Here is a 21,200-nt window from a genome sequence, read left to right as displayed (position 1 = left end):
TGAAGAAAGAAATTAAGGAAGACACAAATAAATGGAAGCATATACCGTGCTCATGGATTGGAAGAATTAATGTCCTCAAAATGCCCATACTACCCAAAGCAATTTATAGATTCAACGCAATCCCTATTAAGATACCAATGATGTATTTCACAGAAATAGGACAGACATTTCAAAAATTTATATGGAGCCATAAAAGACCCCGAACAGACACAGCAATTTTGAGAGGGAAAAACAAAGTAGGAGGGATCACAATACCGGACATCAAACTCTACTACAAAGCTACTCAAAACAATTTGGTATTGGCACAAGAACAGACCCATAGACCAGTGGAACAGAATAGAAAGCCCAGAAATAAGCCCAAATCTATATGGGCAACTAATACTTGACAAAGGGGGCAGAAGCATAAAATGGAGTAAAAATAGCCTCTTCGACAAATGGTGTTGGGAGAGCTGGACAGCTACATGCAAAAAATTGAAATTGGATCATCAGCTGACACCATACACAAAAAGAAATTCAAGATGGATAAGACTTAAATATAAGTCACAACACCACAGAAATCCTAGAGAAGAACATAGGCAGGAAACTCTCAGATATCCCAAGCAGCAATTTTTTCACCGATATGTCTCCTTAAGCAAGGGACATAAAGGAAAGAATAAACAAGTGGGACCTCATCAAAATAAGAAGCTTCTGCACGGCGAAAGAAAACGTCAGCAAAATGAAAAGGGAGCCCACCCTATGGGAAAATATATTCGCTAATGATACATCAGATAGAGGTTTGATCTCCAAGATGTATAAAGAACTCACTCGACTCCACTCCAAGTAGACAAACGATCCAATCAAAAAATGGGCAAAGGACCTGAGCAGACGCTTTTCCAAGGAAGACATACAGAAGGCCCAGACATATTTGAGAGGATGCTCAGCATCACTAGCCATCAAAGAAATTCAGATCAAAACCACACCGAGGTACCACCACACACCGGTCAGAATGGCCATCATAAACAAATCAACAAACAACAGGTGCTGGAGCGGCTCTGGAGAAAATTAGTACACTAGTACTAATAGTAGTAGTAGTAGAAAATTAGAAAACTAGTACACTGTTGGTGGGAATGCAGACTGGTACAGCCATTGTGGAAAGCAGTGTGGAATTTCCTCCAAAAGCTGAGAATAGAACTGCCTTTTGATCCGGTGATTCCCCTGCTGGGGCTATACCCTAACAATCCCAAAACACCAATTCAAAAGAACCAATGCACCCCAATGTTCACAGCAGCACAATTTACAATACCCAAGTGTTGGAAGCAACTTAAGTGCCCGTCAATAGATGACTGGATCCAAAAACTATGGTACATTTACTCAATGGAATACTATGCAGCACAAAGAAAAAAAGAACTACTAAACTTCGCGACAGCATGGATGGAACTAGAGCATTACGCTAAGCAAAATAAGCCAGGGGGCGAAAGACAAATACCATATGATCTCACCTATAAGAGGAACCTAACCAACAAAACAAAGATGTGAGGAAAATAAGACCAGCAACACTGAAAGGAAAAGAAACCAACAGAGACAAGAGGGAAGGAGGGAGTGGTGGGCGGGGGGGGAAAAGGAGGGGAAGGGGAAATTCAAGGAACGTATAGTGAGGACTCATGGACAAACCCACAGTGGAGAAGGACTGAGTGGAGGCGGGTAGGGGAAAGTGTTCGGGGAAGGCAGAGACAAATGTATTTTGAAAACTAAATTAATTAATTTAATAAAAAAAAGGATGGTAATAGTAAAAAAAAAAAAAAAAAAAAAATGCAAAAGCCCGCAACCTTTTGGTGTGGAGAATGATGTTCCAACCAACTGAGTCACCCAATCAGGGCACAATGCTTTGAAGTAGGAAATCAACTGCAAAAGGAAACAGGGAGATACAACAAATGTGTTGAGATTAAATGACATCCAACTAAAAAATGACTGGGTCAAAGATAAAAACAGAAGGAGTGATCAAAAGATACTTAGAGACAACTGAGAATGACAAGAAGACATATCAGAACTTTTGGGATGCAATGAAAGGAGCAATAAGAGGGATGTTTATATATCACTACAGGCCTATCTCAAGAAACAAACAACAAAAAAAAAATCCCAAATACACAACATAATATTACATCTTAAAGAACTAGGAAAAAAAAGAACAAATGCACTACAAAGCCAGCAGAAGAAAGAAAATAATAAAAATTAGAGCAGAATTAACTGAAAAGGAAAACAAAGAGATTATATTAAAAAAGTAATACCAAAAAAAACACCACATAATGTTTTCTTCAAAAACATTAATAAAACTGAGAACTCTCTGGCTGGACACACTATGGAAGAAAGAGAAAACACCCAAACAAAATCCCAAATCAAAGACAAGTGAGGAAGGACACCACAAAAATACAAAAGATCATAAAAGAATAATATGAAACATTATATGTTACCAAATTAAATAACCTACGAGAAACCTTCTCGTAGATACCTTCTTAGAAGTACCTAAGATAGATACCTTCTTAGAAGTACAGGGTCAGACACAAGTAACATCCCTTTTTTATTACAAAATCTTTTGTTACAAAATTGTAAGCATGTAATTCTGTAACATAATATCACACTCAGGCACACACATGACATTTTAAGTGAAATGTTCAAATTAAAACCATAAATTATTACACCCATATTACTGCCCTACTAAGTACCACACTCAACCAGGCCTTACTTCTGCCAGACCTTGTATATAACCTTCCTAGACTAAACTACAAAGAACTGGTAAATCTAAATATACCGATCAACAGTAAGGAAATTAAAGAAACTGGCAAAAACCTCCACCCCACCCAAAAAATTCCAGGATCAGAAGACTTTACTAGTAAATTCTATCAAACATTTGAAGGAGATTTAATACCTAGCCCTCTCAAATTCTTCCAAAAAACTCAGACGAGACAATTCTTCCTAAGACTTTTTATGAGGACAAATTACCCTGATACCAAAACCTGCCAAAGATAACACAAAAAAGAACACTACGGACCAATATCTCTGATGAATACAAATGCAAAAATCTTAAACAAAACACTAGCAAATCAACTATAATCACACATCAAAGAGATAATACATTATGATCAAGTGAGGTTCATTTCAGGGGTACAAAGATGGTTCAACATATGCAAATTGATTAATATGATATACTACATTAACAAAATAAAGGATAAAGATCATATGATCATATCGATAGATGCAGAAAAAGCATTTGGCAAGATACAACATCCATTTATGATTAAAAACGCATCAAAAGAGGTATAGAAGGAAGTACCTCAACATATAAAGGCCATATATGACAAATCCTCAGCTAATACCACATTCAATGATGAAAAACTGGAAGTTTTTCATCTAAGATCAGGAACAAGACAAGAGTGCCCATTCTTATCACTGTTATTCAACATAGTACTGCCAGTCCTAGCCAAAGCAATCAGACATGAGAAAGAAATAAAAGATCACCAAATTGGGAATGAAGAAGTAAAACTGTCACTTATTGCAGATAACATGCTTCTTTACATAGTAAACCCTGAAGACTCCACCAAAAAAGTATTAGAAAAATAAACAAAGACAGTAATGTTGCAGGATACAAATTTGATGTACAAAAATCCATTGTGTTCCCATATACTAATAATGAAATTTCAGAAAAAAATGAAAAAAATTTTATTTTGCAATTGCAACAAAAAGGATAAAACCCCTAGGAATAAACTTAACAAGGGATATGAAGAACCTATACACTGAAAACTACAAGATGTTATTTTAGAAAACTGAAGAAGACACAAAGAAATGGAGAGATAGTCCACGTTCTGGGACTGGAAGAATCAACATAGTTAAAATGCCCATATTACCCTAAGCATATATACACATTTAATGCAATCCTCATCAAAATCCCGATGGTATTTTTGTTTACTTGTTTGTTTACTTATTCATTTATTTTAAACAAAAGTCCAGTTTATTCATTCATTTCTTGCATTTGACATACTCCTCAATGACATCCTTTGCCTAAGGCTCTTTGCCATGGTCCCTATTACACAACTGCAACCAACCACTTTACCAGATTTTCCCTCTGGTGATTTTACAGAGGGCCACTCATTCCCCTAGTTTCTTATTGTCATCAACTTTAATTAGCTTCATTTGATGTTCAGCACAAACAGCTCCACAGACTTGACATTGTAGGCTCATCTCAGTTGGATGCAAACACACAAAGGTAGGCTTTTTAAGGCTTTGGCAGCTTTGGGAATTCCATACACGAGGCCACTGTAGGTGAGTGTGGTCTTCAGCACCTCTTATAAAGGAATATTAATGTTCATTACACCTCCAGGAGCAAAGCCTTCCTTGGCCAAGGAGGTGGGTTATGGGTAGAGCTGAATCTTGAACATACCAAAGCCTCACCTCTCATGCAACTCCATGGCAGCAGGAAAAGAGGCACAATGGCATTTTTTTAAAGCAATAGGTCAAAACATCATCAGATCTGTACGAAACCACACCGCACCCTGATAGCAAATGCAACCCTGAAGGGGAAAAAAAGAACCCAAAGCTAGAGGTATCATACTTCCTAACTTCAAATTACATTACAAAGTGACAATACTAAAAGCAGCATGGTATTGACAGAAAAATAGAAACAGACACCAAAGGAAAAGAACTGAGAAGCCAGAAGTAAACCCACATGTACATGCGCAAATACTTTCTGACAAAAGAACCAAAAACATGACAAAGAAAAGAAAGCCTCTTCAATAAATGATGCTGGAAAAATTGGAAAGACACATATAAAAGAATAAAACCAGCCTACTATATGTCACTATACACAAAAATTATGAATCAAAGATCTAAATGATAAAAAAAACCTGAAACAATAAATTAGATAGAAGAAAACCTAAGTACTAAACTTACGGACCTTGGACTCAGAGAGGATTTCATTAATTTGACCTCAAAAGCAAGGGGGGTAAAAGTAAAAATAAGTGAATGAGACTACATCAAACTAAAAAGTTTCTGCACAGCAAAAGAAACTCTCAGCAAAACAAAAAGGCAAACAACCAAAAGGGAGAAGATACTTGCAAACAACACATTTGATAACGGGTTAATATCTAAAATATATAAATAACTTATATAAGTCAACAACATAACAAGAAATCCAATTAAAAATGGATATACAGATGGCCAACAGGTATATGAATATATGTTCAAAACTTCACTAGCTATTAAGGAAATGCAAATCAAAACTACAATGAGATACCACCTCACACCTGTTAGAATGGCTATTATGCAAATCAAAAACACAATGAGATACCATCTTCACACCTGTTAGAAGGGCTATTATTGACAAAACAAGTAATAATAAATGTTGGAGAGATTGTGGAGAAAAGGAACTCTTACTCACTGCTGGTGGGAATGTAAACTGGTATAGCCCTATGGAAAATAGGAAACGCAACATGGAGGTTCCTCAAAAAATTAAGAACAGTTACTCTGTACACTTGAACCCTGTATAATTTTATTAACCAATCTCATACTAATAAATTAGGAAAGAAGGGAGGAAGGGAAGGAGGAACGAAGGGAGGGAGAAAGAGAGGAAGAAATGTGAAGTATCAGGTCCTTCTCCAGACCTATGAAATCAGAAAACTCAAGAAGGTGGTGATCAGCAGTCTGTGTTTTAAATGTCCTCCACAGGATTTAGATACATGATAAATCCAAGATCCTCAGTTGTATATCATACTACCTCACAAACACTTTGTAGGATAATCAAAACATTTCTGGAAAAAAGAGGATGATGATGTTATTTATACCACTATCAGTGGCATTTTCTCATACTCAGTCTCTTCTCAATTAAAAGGAAGTAACTATAAGAATTCACAAGAATCTTAATGTCTGGTTCCTGGCAATTTAATTAATCAACCACTTTCTTTTGAATTACCAAAGCAATCCAGAGGACAAACAAATCAGGTAGAGTAATGTTATAGAGAATGAACTGATGAGAAGACTAGAACATCACTAGCTAAAAATGCTCAGAGAGGAAAAGTATGTTATATTCAGGTGCATCTTGTAGCATGGGCACAACAAATATTGTTAACTTGCACCATTACTTCTAGATAATATTCTCCTGACCTTTGTAACCCTGAAAACCAGTATGACTACCTGATTTCCTGTGAAATCCAGTTCATAACTACTTACGAAGCACCCAGTATATATAAAGCATTGTATAGATACTGTAGGAAACATAAAGCTAAGAAAGATAGTCTATGCCCCATGAAGTTTTTAAGGTACTAAAAGATACCAACATTTCATCAAGAATAAAGCAAGGCAAAGAGCAAGAGTGCCACAAGATATATTTAAAAAATTGTCATGGAAATTCCAAAAAAAGTGACGTCTCATTTTGGAGGGAACAGACATGAGAATGTAAGTCTGGGAGACAGAATTTCAATAGAGAAAACTGGAGGAAGAGGACATATCAGTCTCTTACTGCAAAGAAGATAAGGCAGCAAGTAGGAGGGGAACATATGTGCAGAGGGACAACATACTATAATTGCAGGCAATAGCAGAAAGAACACTGATTGGGTTACACCGTCCCGCCAGGGACAATCTATGTCACTCTGGCCAAAAAAAGCTCATCTCCAAACCACAAATACTTATTTACAACAACAATAATAATAATCATCTTATTCTATCTTACAGAGTTATTTATCTGAAAAAAGTCTGGAGAGGGAACAGTCCCACTATAAAAAATATAGAACATGTTCAAAGTTCAATAATTAGTTTTATTTTGATAAATAAAAATTATATAATACTGAAAATATTTCATTTCAAAATGTTTCCATTTCAAAAATTATTTACAATTTCTAATATTAGTAAATAAAACCTACATAATATGAATGACTAAAAACAGTATGAGAAAAACATAAAAAATTAAAAAATATATTGTATAAATAGTATCTTTCTTTCTGAGGTCTACTAACTTAGCAAAAGCATACTGGCAGTTTCTTCCAAAACTGAAAACATACTTATCAAATAATTCAACAATCACACTCTTAGGCATTTATCTCAGAGAAGTAAAAACTTAATGTTCACGCAAGAGCCTGCACAATAATATGCAAACAGCAGATTTGACGTAAGAGCCAAAAACTGCAAACGACCCAAATGTACTGAAATGTGACTATGGTTAAACAAATACATCTATATTATGGAGTACTGCTCAGCAATAAAAAGGAACAAAATATTAGTGTATTTAATAGAATTATACTGAGTGAGAAAAGGCAAGGTAAAATCTAAATAAGCTTTTATGTCAATTTCCTGATTTTGATATTGTATTATACCTACTAAAGCAATCAACATCACAGAAGGTGGAATGAAGCATGCATACAATCTTCCTGTACACTTCTTCATAATTTCTTGTGAATCTATCATTATTTCAAACTTAAGTGTTAAAAAAAGGTATACTACCATTTTTTCAAAATGGATGATGCCCTTTTCTCCAACAGTACTATGAAAGTAGTATTTTTACCCATTGCTGATGGCATCCTAACTTGCTAGTCTGCAAAATATGATTTTATAGCATAAATCCATGGCCACAAATTTTGTGCCCTCTGACCTAGTCATATAATTTCTGGATATCACCTTAAGAAAAAACCCTCAAATTTGGAAAAACATACAGTTTCAGTCAATGACAGACCATATATATATGACTGTGGTCCCAAAAGATTATAATGGAGCCCAAAATTTCCTACCACCTAATGACATCATAGTGTAGCACAACACAGTACTCACCTATTTACGTTGAAGTATAAACAAAGCTACCGCACTGCCATTCATATGAAAGTATAGCACATAAATTGTGTTCAGTACATAATACTTTAATAAATGACTATATTATTGGTTTATATAATCATTATACTATACTTTTTATCATTATTTTAGAGTGTACTCTACTTATTAAAAAAATGTGATGTAAAAACAGCCAGTAGCCTCATACATCTCATATTTATCACATTTCTTGATGTCTTGTGCTTGATCTAATGTTGTACTGTTTTGTACTGCCACATGCTGCACAGGCTTGTAACTAGGAGCAATAGGCTATACCATATAGCCGAGGTGTACAGTAGGCTGTATCATCCAGGTTTGTGTAAGTGGAAAACATCTGTGATGTTCATATAAAGATGAAATCACCTATTGATGAATTTCTCACAATGTAACCCCACTATTAAGTGGAACATGACTGTACATATGTCTGTAGGTATGTCTATAAACTAGATACAACCTAGGTGTCTGAGAATATGGAATCATTAAATCCTCAAAAACTAGTCATTAAATATGCAGCCACTGATAATGTTGATAATGGTATAACAATATAACAAAAAAAGATAATAAAGCAAAAATCAGTATTAGTCCCTAAAACATGCCCATAAAATAATAGGAAGTATTTTTCACAAAAATAAAAGATGATAATTCTGTTGATATGACAGAATTATAGGTATTTTTCTTAAACTTTTTATAGTTGTCATATTATTTTCATAATTAAAGAAATAAGCATACATTTACCTTATCCCAGAAATCAACCAAAGCTGTGAAGTCCCATTTCTTAGAATATGCCACATTGTATTTCAGAATAGCATCCTATGGAAAAAGCATAAATAAAATCCTCTTAATAGTCAAGTCAATTATCTATGAATAGCCTGTCTGCTTTATGAACTACTCATAGTAAATTTCTTGACGGTGGACAAACTTCCTACTGTTAGCTGTTCCACATCAGCAGCTATGAACAAATATAATGCATATTAATTTATTATTCACTTAAGAAATATGAGATTAAATAAGTAACAGGGGGAAAACATAATTACTCCAAAGCATGCATTCCAGAAGTAATGGAATTCAAGTAGATACAAATTGGATATTGGAGGTTAAAAAAATTAAATTTTATGATGTCTGGCCATCGAAAGGGTCACACAATAAATACAGACATAGTAAAATTTTAGGGGGAGACTATATTAGGGGAAAAAATGTCTAAAAAGGGCCCCTGGTAGAGAGGGCAATAATTAAAAAAAAATGACTGAGAGACACTGCCCTAAGGCATAAAATAGTATTTTCTCCTTTATATCAGCTATTTTTATAAGTTACACATTAATGGTTATCTTCCCCCAGCAGTTCACATAAGCTACATACTACTTAAGTAGAATGAAAAGTAAAAATAGTACACCATCTACAGGTAAACTTACTGTTTGACTAGGCAGTACTTTATACCTGGTTGCCAATTATTAAAAACAGACAACGGGTCCCAAAATGGACTCACTTATGCTAAGCACCACATCACCAAACCAAAACTTATTTAGTTTTGGTTCTCCCAGAAACAGAATCTTAAACCAGTCAATCGGGAATTACCTGGTTGGCACTACTGTGGTCATCTGCCTGATAGACCCTTGCCATTCCTTAAAGGAAAGTGACCTTGCAATAGCCAATCCACTTTTTGCTAATATAACTTCCTTGTTCCCATTCCCTTCCTCCTGATAAAAGTCTTTATTTTGTATAGCTTCTTGGAGCTCCTTTCAATCTGTTGGATGGGATGCTGCCCAAATTCATGAATTGTTGAATAAAGCCAGTAAAGATCTTTAAAATTTACTGAGTTAAAATGTGTTTTTCTAACACCAGATTAGGCTATGGAAAAGATAATTCATTAGTTATGCAGAAAGAGCTATAATTTACAATTATATTTTACCTCATCCTTTTGAATTTCTGTTCTGATTATATTTTAAAATGTGCATACTTTAATAAAGCAATAAAGATGTAGAATTTATAAACTGTTAATACTCATAATATACATCCCAAAATTTGTTTACTGACGGCATATGTAAATCTGAAAGACACTGTTAGATTATTACTATAAATCTTCCAAATTCCTTCATTGTTAAAGAAGTTTGAAAAAATTAACACTCTGCCAAAGAGCTTCCTGAAAATACTTCATGCCATATAAATAATCACCAAGCATCTATGTTGGTTAAAAAATGAGCCAACAGAATGTGTGTTATTTACTTGGGATCAGGGGATATTCAAGTTCCTAGATGTACACTGTAAGTATAAATTTATATTTAGTTTTATGTTTTCACATACCTAATCAACATTACACTAAAAGTAAACAAACTCTGGCAGACACTGAGAAGTTCTTTTATTTCAAAGGAGTACATTACAAGCTCTAAAAACACTGTACCTACGGAATAAAATTTTCAAAATACATTATGGCATATTATCAATGTATTTTCATGTTAAGGGGAAAAAAAACACCAGTAGCTACAGAAACATATAGAAAGTTTAAGGATAACTTATAAGTATAAATGGAAAAACAGTATAAAATCTGAGAAACTATACACAACAAATTAAGTATCTCAAAGACAATGAAACCCATTTTCACAGAAGTATAGAAATATGTTACTGCTTATAGTTATGAACACTTAAAAGTTTACATAGTACTGAAAATAAACATATATTTACTCGTATTTTAGCAACTAGAAAAGCAATCTAATGACTGCCCTTACAGCCTTAAATACTTTTAAAAATCAAAAACTAAATTATTGCCAAAATATAAGATTAATAAATTATTAAACCGCTAGAAGCTATATCAAAAAACAGAAGCAATAAAAGCAATAAAAACAGAAGGCTTAATGTATACTGTAATCATTAGGAAACTTAGCTTTCCTTTGGACAAATATTACTGAAGTCATAATTCTTCTCTCATTTACTTTTGAAGACATTTCAGAAACATGGTAATTCTAAAACAAAAAATAAAAGAGAAGCTTGGCCGGAAGGAAATTGGACGGGGAATCAAGAAAAAGAGATCTAATTTCTGTTTCTCCAAATTATTCTGTGTGGCTGAAAGTAAGCCATTTAGAATTCTTGATACTTCTACTCATTTCTTAGTGATGGAATGGAAACCAAGAATGTCTTTTAATAGAGTTGCTCAGTAAGCAGGCACATTGCAAATAAACAGTGCCATTACCTGAGTCCATTAAAGATTAAAAGAAAAAAAAAAAAAGCCTTTGAGTGAGGAGACACAAGGCCCATATCTGAGAACTACATGTAAGAAGCAAGAAGAGCAAAAAGAAAATACCTTCAGGTTTTGGGGTCGTGCGAATTTGTTGAGAAGTGCAGTCTGAATGAGCTCCCACCTGCTTCCTGCAGTTCGTTCACCATTCTATGAGAAAAAGGTAACACAAATGAGCAAACTAAGTTTTGGTTTTTTGTTTTTTTTTTTGCATCATAGAAGCAGGAATCAAACAAGAATGTACAAAACTATCAGAGACTAAAAGAATATCAGTTCTGTCTTTACCTCATCTTCCACAGGGTACAAGTTTTGCTCTGAACAAGGCATCTTTACATGCTTGTTGTCCCACAAATCTTTAAAATGTGTTGGAAAAGGTTTAGGAACTTCTCCCGCTCGCAAAAGATCTACCTGAAATAGAAATTAACAAGAAGTGTAAGAGTATAAAAATTAGGTGTAACATTCACAAAAGAATAAAGCAGCCAAAGCAAACACTATAAAAAACAAACCACCTCCTATGCAAGAAATCTCAGAAATCTTATTCACCTGCTTCCACTCTTTTTAATCTTAAAATAAATTAAAAATAAAATCTTAAAAACTGGATTATGTTGATGGTTGCCTAACTCAGTAAATTCACTGTTACTGAACTGATCACTTAAAATGGATAATTTTATATACCTCAATAAAAATGTGTTTTAGAAAAAAGAACTCACAGAAAGTATAAAAGAGATTAACAGGGGCTTGCAAGGAATGGGAAGTTATTGTGTAGTAAGTACCAAGTTTCCGTGTGGGATGATGAAAAGGTTCTGAAAATAGTGGTAACGGTTGTATAACATGGTGAATATGCTTAATGCCAATGAAACATAACATTTTAAAATGGTTAAAATGGTAAATTTTCTATTATGTATGTTTAACCACAATTTTAAAAATGAGGTTAGTTTTAGACATGTTGAGTTTAGATACCTGTGGAACAGTGATAGAGATGTCTAGAAAAATCTAAAGCTCAAAAAATAGGGCAAAACTGGAGAATGATTTGAAGATACTGAACCATGACTTTGAATTTTAGGAACTAACCCAGTACCTAACATGCAATGGGTACTCAATAGATATTGTCAAATAATTTTTCTTTAAAGAATCCAATGAATTTTCTTAAAAATACAAAAAAATTTCAATTTCCTCATTCGTTGACAATGATTCATCTTATGGATTTAAGTACCATATTAAGCTATCAATATATTTCTACCTTCTGTAAATTTCCCAGTACTTTATATGCAGAAAACCATTTTCTATGCCTTGGTCTGTTTTTCACAATAAGTATCACAAGAAATCAAGACTTTATTAATCTTCTCTCTTTATAGGTGAGAGATAATATCTACCCGAATAGTTACTGTGTGATTGGCAGATGGTCTCAAGAGAGGCAGCTGGATTCCACACTTAGGCATTGTTCTCATCTCCTCAATAGGAGTTCCAAGCCATTTCTTATCTGGAGAAAGGTGAGGTGGAATGTATTTTGGGATCCTCCTATCTGTTCGTTGGTGTTTGATTTCACATTGTTCTTTCCTAAGGTCAAAACAAATGTATTCAATCATAAAGCACTTACTGTTTAAATTCGCTTGGATACACAGTATAAAACTTACCCATAATGTTATTGTTTAAAATGTGCCAAACTTGTTCTTTTCCTTGTTAATTAAAAAAAACAAAACAAACAAAAATCCTTATAAAGCTTCTAGTAAAACCCAAAAGCTCATTTTCAATAGTCTGTGGTAGGAATTTCCAATTTGGAAAGAGGTTTAGCACTTGTAAATCACTCTCTGAAAAAAGGACCATGTAAAAATATGGACATTGCCAAGTTAAGTCATGGTTCATAGTATCAGTTACTTCTCAGGATGACATGAACTTTGATTGAAAAAAAAATGGAAGAAATGAGTAACACAGACTGGGCTTTACAGTTCTATGTGGAATAACTGCAAAAATGTAATTTTAAATATTTTTTGTAATTAGACTGGGATTTAAACCCCAGTGTTACCACCCACAAATTATGTAATTTCTGTGAATTCTCTAACCCCAATTTCAGTTTTCTCATTTGTGAAGTGAGTACAATACCACCTGCCTGCCCGTCAGAGCATTAGAGAGAATGCAGTATACAATAGCTTAGGAAAATGGCTGAACAGTAGCTACTATCAATCAAATACTTTTATGTCCTGCTAATTCAAATAAATTTCAGAAGGAAGTTCATGAAACTAAATTCCTGATTAACAATACTTATTTACTTCTTATTTTTTCCTGGCCTTTTAAGAATTTAAAGTTTTGAGTCTAAGTATAAATTAGCATAAATAGGTAACAAGAAACACAACTGTTAGTTAGCCTCAGTGTAAACCATCTTTGCTAAACACCCCTTTACAAAATTACAAAATGCACCACACTATTGGAGATATTCCGGATGGAAAAAATTACCTTTTGTCCTCAGCTTTGGGCATTCTCATGAAATGATCCGTGATTTTAGAACCCCTTTTCCCATGTTGCTTAGAATTTCTGCATTCTACATTCAGGCTAGAAGTACTTTCAGGTAGTTTGGTATTTAAATCATTCATTCCAGCACAACTCTCTCCTTCAAATTGGAAATGTAATCGAATTTCACCTCCTTTAGCAGAGGACCGTTTCCTCGATTCAGTGTCAGCTTCTTTTGCTTGGAACCCTGAAGGTTTATTTGCTGTTTGGGAAGAGCTGCTATCTTCTTGTTCATCAAATCCTGGACTTGTTTCTTCATCTGCTTCTGAGTCATGACAACTGTTTTTGGAATTATCTACATCCATTGGTGACTCAAGTTCACTTTCTTTCTCAAATGGAGAATTTCCTAGGCTACTTTCTTGTCTACTCAATTTGTTGACATTTTTCCGTCCAGTACTGACATCTTCTGATCCAATGTCTGACAAGGGACTCTCCGGCACCACATCAGTCTCTTCCTGCTGACAATCTGCAAAGTCTTCCACAAGATGGCAAGACTTTCTGCACTTCTGGAGACTTCTGGCTTCTCTGGCCTGTTCACCTTCTCTAGTCTGCTTTGCATTTGCAAGCATTATAGGTATAAAAAACTGTTGGTTATCTCTACTTTCCTCACTATGTGTGTCCCTTTGATCATCATTTTGAGGTGACTGATCAACGTTAGCATTACTGAACTGTTCAGATACCAGAGTTACTGTTGGAGGTTCACCTTCCAAAAGCTGCTCTGTATGTTTTCCTTCAGTTTGCCTCTTATACATAGCTGCAGTCTGACGCTGGTTCAAATATTTTGCACTTTTTTCAACTGGTGTTTTATCAATACTTAGCTGAGAAACATTTTCTAATTTTTCCATGTTATGATGATAACAATTATCTTTTTGTACAAAACTCATCATGGATTCTACTCTTGTATTGTTGTTTTCTTTACTATGCAAACTATAAGAAAATAGAAAGAACTAATGATATAATAAAACTGATGTTTTAATAGAAAAAACTTATGATGCAAGAAAACCACTTACCCAACCACATTCCCATAATGTCAAAGCAATAATTAAATTACTTGTGAGTTACTTGAGCATACAGCATTCTTATTCAGGCCTCCATATCCTTGCACATATGCCTTGAATGCCCTTTCCCCAACTACGTGCCTGCCAGAAGTGTTAAAACTTTACTCACTCACTGTACAGTCTTTTCTGCAAAGGTAAAGTGGATTGTTTATTCTATAATATTAACCACCACTGTACCTTGTTTATACCTTTACTATTGCATTTATCACACTAAGTAATACAGCAGGTCCTGAAATAACATTATTTCATTCAATATCTTTCTGCTATAATGTTGATAAGATGCAGTAGAAACTTACTTCTTGTTTATATCAATTAGCCTTTAGCAAAACTGGTTTCATTATATGTCATTTCGGGAAGCCTATTGGCAATATTAAATTAGGACTTACTGTAATCATGTGTTTCTGTATCTGTCACCACCACTACAAGTATCTTAAAGTCAGAGACTATTTCTCCTTCTCTGTATCTCAAGTACATAGGACAGTCCCTGGCATATAGGAGACTCTAAAAAATTATTAATTATAAACTGAAAGAAGGAATAAATGTAGAGTTAAAAAGGATAACAAAGCAAGGACAAAATAGCATGAAGCAAGATAAAACATCCATATATCTATGATGTTATTCATTTCTCTATATATGTATGTTTCTATACCTTTCTGATTCAGCTGTCTTGATTCCTTTAGTGTCCATCCAACTGGTAATAGTCTTTTGTTTGAACACTGTTAAAAAAAAAAACAAACAGCCAAAACATTACTGTATATGCCTACCTGTCTCCAAAGAGAAAATACTTTTAACAACATATATACATGCAAGGCCTTATGCTAAGTTATGTGGGCTAAAAAAGATTAATCACTCCCTTGGGACTCAAGCAATGGGAGATACTACAGGAGCATAAATATATTTCATCAGAGAGTAGAAAGCAACCATTCTGTAAAAGAGATGGTATGGCCTAATGGATGAAGGCACAGGCTCTACAATCAGATCACCTGGATTCAAACCCTGGCTCCCACAACTAGATTCCTATGTGACTTTGTGAAGGGGCCTTTCTCTGTGTCTCAGATTCCTTATCTGTAAACATGTAAATTAATAGTATCCCTCTTGGGATTACAAAAAAGTGTCAAAAGTCACACTCATAGCTGTAATTCCATAAATCTAATCTAGGAAGCTCCTTTGTAGTCTGGAGGGCAAATCTGAAGGGGCAAGAAGAAACAGCTCATTGGCAGAAAACAGCAAGAAAGCTACTGATCTAGCTCAATGGTTCTCAAACCACCTGAATCATCAGGAGGCTGCTAATAAATGGATCCCAGGGCCACACTCAGACCTACAGAATCAGAATCTATGTGTGATGATGGAAGTATGAGGGGAGCTAGAATCCGTATTTTTTTTCAAAAAGTGATTCTGATTATCAACTAGGTTGGAGAACTATTGGCCAAGGACCAGAACTATCCTTGTGAGAACAAAGAAGAAAAGGTGAGAAGTGAGTCATTAAAGATTTACAATTGTAGGAGAAGTTAAAGGTAACACTAAGTTTTAAGCTTGAGAGACTCAAAAGATCATTACAGCATTAAATGTGGAATATAATTCCACTGGATTTAGGGAGAAAATATGATTAGGTCAATTCTGAACTACTAAAATTGAGATGCCAGTGAGATCACTACATAGAAATGGCCAGCAGAGTCCCAAAAGTGCAACTGATGGTTCAGCAGAGAGAGATGCAACATAAACAAATGCAAGTGACAATTTATAAAGTATTAGAAATATGCATGTTTTCAGAGTTTAATGTATTTCATGTATATAATGTATAATATGAAATTTATATAATATACATTAATGTATATAATATTTTAGTATAAAAAGACAAAATCTTCAATAGTCTCAACTACTGTCTAAATTGCAATGTAAGAACCTAGGCATCTTCAATTATAGATTCATTCTAATCTACCTATGTCCCCTCAAACACAATAACATGAGCAAAAGAGATACTGTCCCAAATAAATAAAAATCAACAGCTTATTTATCACTGTAATTGACTGCCACATAATTTGTACCTCCCACAAAATACTAACATTCCAACTACTAAAAATCTGTTCAGCATTTTTAAAATAGCTTCTTTCAAAAAATGTATAGATATAAAAATTTGAAATATATATATATTTGATGTCTCTTGTTAAAGACCACTACTTCAGTAATTTAATTAAGTTAGTACTTCTACAGCAAATCGGGCTTCAGGAAAAAAAACAGTTTCAATCAGAAGGGAGTAAGAAATGAATCATTGGATTCTGAGACTTTTTCTATAGTTCCATCTTCTTTATTTAATTTCATTATGTCAAATACAGCAAGTATAGAAAATCCTCAAATTAAAAACCAGCAGTGAGCCAAAAAAATTCATTTTTTGAGTCAGTGTAGAATTTAAAATACCTTTTTCCATAAATATAAGGATTAAATGGTATGCAATGGCTAGGTTCCCATAATACACATGAATCACAATGACAAGTCTATGGAACCTAAAGATTGCCTACATTGTTTCATTAAAAAATATATATCTATTTTATATATTATATATATATAAATATATAAATATTATATATAAATATATAAATATTTATATATAATATATAAAATATATATATGTTGTTCTAGTACAGTTGAAGGGCAGGAGGGCTCTCTCTCCTGAAACTCTGGCACTGAGCCTGTGTTCCCTCACTTCAGACTTCCTACTATCATTCCTGAAACCTGAGAACAGGACAAAGGAGAATCAATACATGAAGAACTAATATTTCTTACTAACAGAACATTCCTTGGTCCTTTTGAAGGTCCCAGAAAAAGGAATGCCTACTTCTCTTTCCAATACCACTACTTCTGGCTTCCTTGCTTTTGCAACACATCACAGGACAGGGTCAGTTTTACCTCTCTAATTCCTGAAGTAAGCGTAAATTGATGCTTCCCAGGTTTTCTGGGGATTTCTTCCTTTTAACTAAAAATAATTACAGCAAACTAAAAGGGAAGCAATAGAAGTTGATAAAAAATATACAAGATCTGGAGTCAAACAATATTAGATTGAGATTTTTGCTAAGTCACTTAGAAGTTCATTTCTTTGAGCCTCTATCTTCTCACCTATAAAATGTGAATAACAATACCTACTTCCAAGGCTTATGTAGATCAATGAGAGAAAATATTTAGTATCCAGTCTCACAGAGCAGAAGCTCAACAAATGTATTATTCTCTTCCAACACTTACACCCAACCTTTTTCACTAAGATCAGCAGTTACCCAACTTTATTATGACTTCACACCATTTACACACTCTTATCAGTAACATCACTCAGTAATCAGCATATTTCAATAAGCAGTTCAATTAATTACTCAGCTACAGGAAAAAGGCACAAAAACTTAAAATTCACTTGCATATCAAAAGAACACCCCACCTCCACAAAAAAATCTTTCCTCCAGCAGCAAGATGAGGTACGGGAAGGAACGATGTGGTAAGAACAAAGAGCAATGGAGCCAGTGGGAGAGTTTCTGAGATGATGAAAGAAGGCTGGAGATGCTTTTGAGAGCACTAAACAACATGGGACAATCCATCTCCAGCCGCTCATTCACCAACAACTGACCTACACTTGAACCATCTCTGGAGTGGGGAGAGAAACTCTAGGTAGTTATAGCAGGCAGAATAAGGGAGCTTCCACAACACAATTTGACAAATCCTTTCCTATCAGAATGTGAATAGCATGCTAGGTTCTGCCTATATGTAGATATGCAAATTTCAATCAATATAAGAAATGTGCTCGGGAGATAAATAACACAAAATTTAAAGATACTGAAAAAATATCTACTTCCTTATCCCACCTACTTCTCCTAGAATAACTACAGATAAAAATTTCAAATTCCAAGTTTCTAAAAAAGAAAAATAAATTCCAAAATTTGAAACAACTGTTTTTGATATATTTAAGACTGTGAACATTTTGTTAACTAGTGCCCTGGGTCAGGAAAACATTTCTACACATAAGTACAGCCCAAGTATTAATTTGGCTCCTCTTCTGCATAAAATTAGAAGATCCCACCAGTGAGGATTAACTGCCCCCTACCACCTGCAACTAACTTCTCCTTTATCTGCAAATAAAGTTAATGGAACCACAAATCAGCCTGTCATGTAAATCAGACACGATAGCTAGAAGTCACCCTCAGTTTCCCCTCCTCTCCACTTTCCTTCACCAAATATTCTGAAATCTACATCCGAAATCTTAAACTCATCCTTTCATCTTCATCTTCAAAATAGCACCAACATTAAAAGAACAAGTCCATCACTTATCAGACAACTGCACTTGTTTCTTACAACTGGTCTGTCTATAGTCTTCACTTTCTGTTTTACAAGCTACAAATGACAACATAAGAATGCATCATATACAGCAAGGTTATTATTTCATGAAACATTTCTTTGTTCTAAACAAAGCATATTTACTTGGTTACATATATTCCTTACTCTACATCCAAGGCGAAATTCAAACTGTGGGTTACAGTTAGAAAAGACTGCCTAAGCAATCTTTTCTAATAACCAAATGGTACCCCCCTTCTTAAAAACTTTTTAGTGGCTCCCCATTAACCACAGAATAAAGCCCAAATGCCTTGAGATGGCACTCAAATGTCTGATAAGCTCTTGCCCAGTTTCCCAGCCTCATCTGACACTGTCATTCTGCACTCCAGTCCTACCACCTTTTAAACATGCCCATTTTTGTTCTCTCTGATTTATACAGCAAACCCTGCTCATCCATCAACACTTAGTTTAGATCTGCTTCCCATCGCCTCTAAATGCTAAGAGAAGTGTACACCACTCACCAGAGGGCTTTCTGAGCTCCTTTTTGAAATGCTGTCTTCCTTCCATAACAAAAGCCAGACTTTCCTTCTACCTCTCTAGCTGCTTCTCATAAGTCTCCTCTTAAATGATAGTGCTCCTAAAGTTTCTGTCCTAGGTCACTTTTATGTTCTCCACATGCTACTTCCATAGCATCAATTATCATCTTTATGCCAAACTCTCAAACCTCCATTTACAGCACAAATATACTTCTTATGAGTGTACAAACCCATATAACCCATTCTCTTCCACATGGAACCACTTCTCCCCTTCCCTGTTGCCCACAGCTAAATATAAATCATCATTATTTCCCACTTACACTAACTTTTAACGTGTTGGGCCTGTACGTCTTTCAATCCATTATTTTTCATACACCGGGCACAGGGACCTTTATCCTCACCACCAAGAGATTATATATATGTATGTTCAAATCACTCCCTTACTTAAAGCCCTTTAATCGCTTCTCATTGCCCTTAGATATAAAGTGCAAATCCCTACAAGTCCCAATATGATCTGATCTTTGCCTATCTCTTTCAGTCCCATCTCTCACTACTCTTTCTTCACAGTATGAATCAGGTGCACTTTGGGAATACTTCCTTACTTCCTCTTCATCTAGCTAGATCATTATTCTTCAGTCCTCAGATTAAGCATCTCTTCTTCTGGGAGAGTACCTTTGGTACCAGACCGAATTTAGGTACTCCTACCATCTATCAAAACATCCATTTCCCTTTATCATGTTGACTTCTGTAACTGTCTATCTCCCTTGATAAATTTTAGGGTCTGAAGACAGAGGCCAAATGACTCTTGTTATTCGACTCTGTATACCTAAGTACACTGAGAATCGGAATCTGAATTGAAGTGAGCTGTACCTTTCTTTCAATACAAAGGCTGAAGCTTCACATACACAATTACACCTCCTTAACAACTAAGACAATTTCTCAGTCAAACCCTAGTACAGCAAAAGATGGAGTCTTCTGTCATTTTCTGCCCTGTGACTTGCTTATCAGGGTTTCTCATACCAACAACCGCAACAGGGAAAATGTGGTCCCATTCTCCCCATATCAGCCTTAGTGGCTCAGCAAGGGGACCTCGCAGTGGTGCACACTAGACCAGAGGGTTTCTGGAGTCCCTGGGTTCTCACATGGAGACCAAAAAGAGGTTTGGGCCGAGGCGAAGGAAAAGATCTTTATTCCCCCACGTACCAAGCGAGGTGGCGCTGCCTCTGTGCGGTCCCGCCCACCCCGAGGTGCAGCCGGACGGAGAGGGTGGGACCCTGAACTGCACAGGAGCGTCCTTAGGGTCGAGGGCGCGCCTCTGCCTGCCGGGTAAGCTCCGGGTGTCCGAGGCGGCCGGCGGAGAGGTCGCAGAGGTGCCCCAGCGGGGTCGCTTGGTGATGGGCTCACAGCCGGGGCCCGCACTCATGCTGGGACCCACACCGCACAGTCCCCGGGCCGGCCCGGGCAGAGAGCTTTATTCACTAACCCTGGGGGGCGGACTGCGCCTCCTTCTCGGCGCCTCCAGGCACCATTCCCTCTCTGCTGCTGCCTGCTTCTGCAGTTGCTGCTCCGCCGGCTTTCCCAGCCAGGCCCTACCCCGTCGCCTGTCTTCCCTCTTTCACAGGTAACCCGCCTGCCTCAGGATGCACCGCCCTGACTCTGGCTACGTTCACTTTTCCACCACCAGAAAGTTGCCGTTAGGCGCGCCCGGCTTCCGGGCCGTACAAAGTCGTAAAGCGGAAGTGTGGG

At 35.7% G+C, this 21,200-nt stretch overlaps 1 protein-coding gene and 1 pseudogene across 3 annotated transcripts in view; both read right to left on the bottom strand.

Moving 5' to 3' along the window:
- PARG (poly(ADP-ribose) glycohydrolase) overlaps nt 1-21,130 on the bottom strand; it is a 181,398-nt gene extending 160,268 nt beyond the window's left edge. For 2 of the 3 annotated variants that reach the window (XM_054572360.1, XM_054572361.1), the window contains exons 1-7: nt 20,658-20,907; nt 15,260-15,326; nt 13,499-14,479; nt 12,421-12,604; nt 11,333-11,455; nt 11,114-11,197; nt 8,557-8,631 (exon numbers count right to left, since the gene is read on the bottom strand). In XM_054572360.1, coding sequence (XP_054428335.1) covers nt 8,557-8,631; nt 11,114-11,197; nt 11,333-11,455; nt 12,421-12,604; nt 13,499-14,479; nt 15,260-15,326; nt 20,658-20,877 — 1,734 coding nt within the window. In that variant the 5' untranslated portion in view covers nt 20,878-20,907. Of the gene's footprint in view, nt 1-8,556; nt 8,632-11,113; nt 11,198-11,332; nt 11,456-12,420; nt 12,605-13,498; nt 14,480-15,259; nt 15,327-20,657; nt 20,908-20,937 lie in introns of those variants that run through there. The other variant, XM_054572362.1, reaches the window with a different exon arrangement.
- Nucleotides 3,991-4,373, bottom strand: LOC129069669 (40S ribosomal protein S12-like; annotated as a pseudogene).
- Nucleotides 21,131-21,200: the final 70 nt, after the last annotated feature.

Source organism: Pteronotus mesoamericanus, unplaced genomic scaffold, assembly GCF_021234165.1.
Source record: "Pteronotus mesoamericanus isolate MK-2021 breed Mesoamerican mustached bat unplaced genomic scaffold, CSHL_Meso_final contig_230, whole genome shotgun sequence".
NCBI lineage: Eukaryota > Metazoa > Chordata > Mammalia > Chiroptera > Mormoopidae > Pteronotus > Pteronotus mesoamericanus.
Note: the sequence above shows the minus strand (reverse complement) of the source record. Positions and strands in the feature narration are given on the sequence as shown.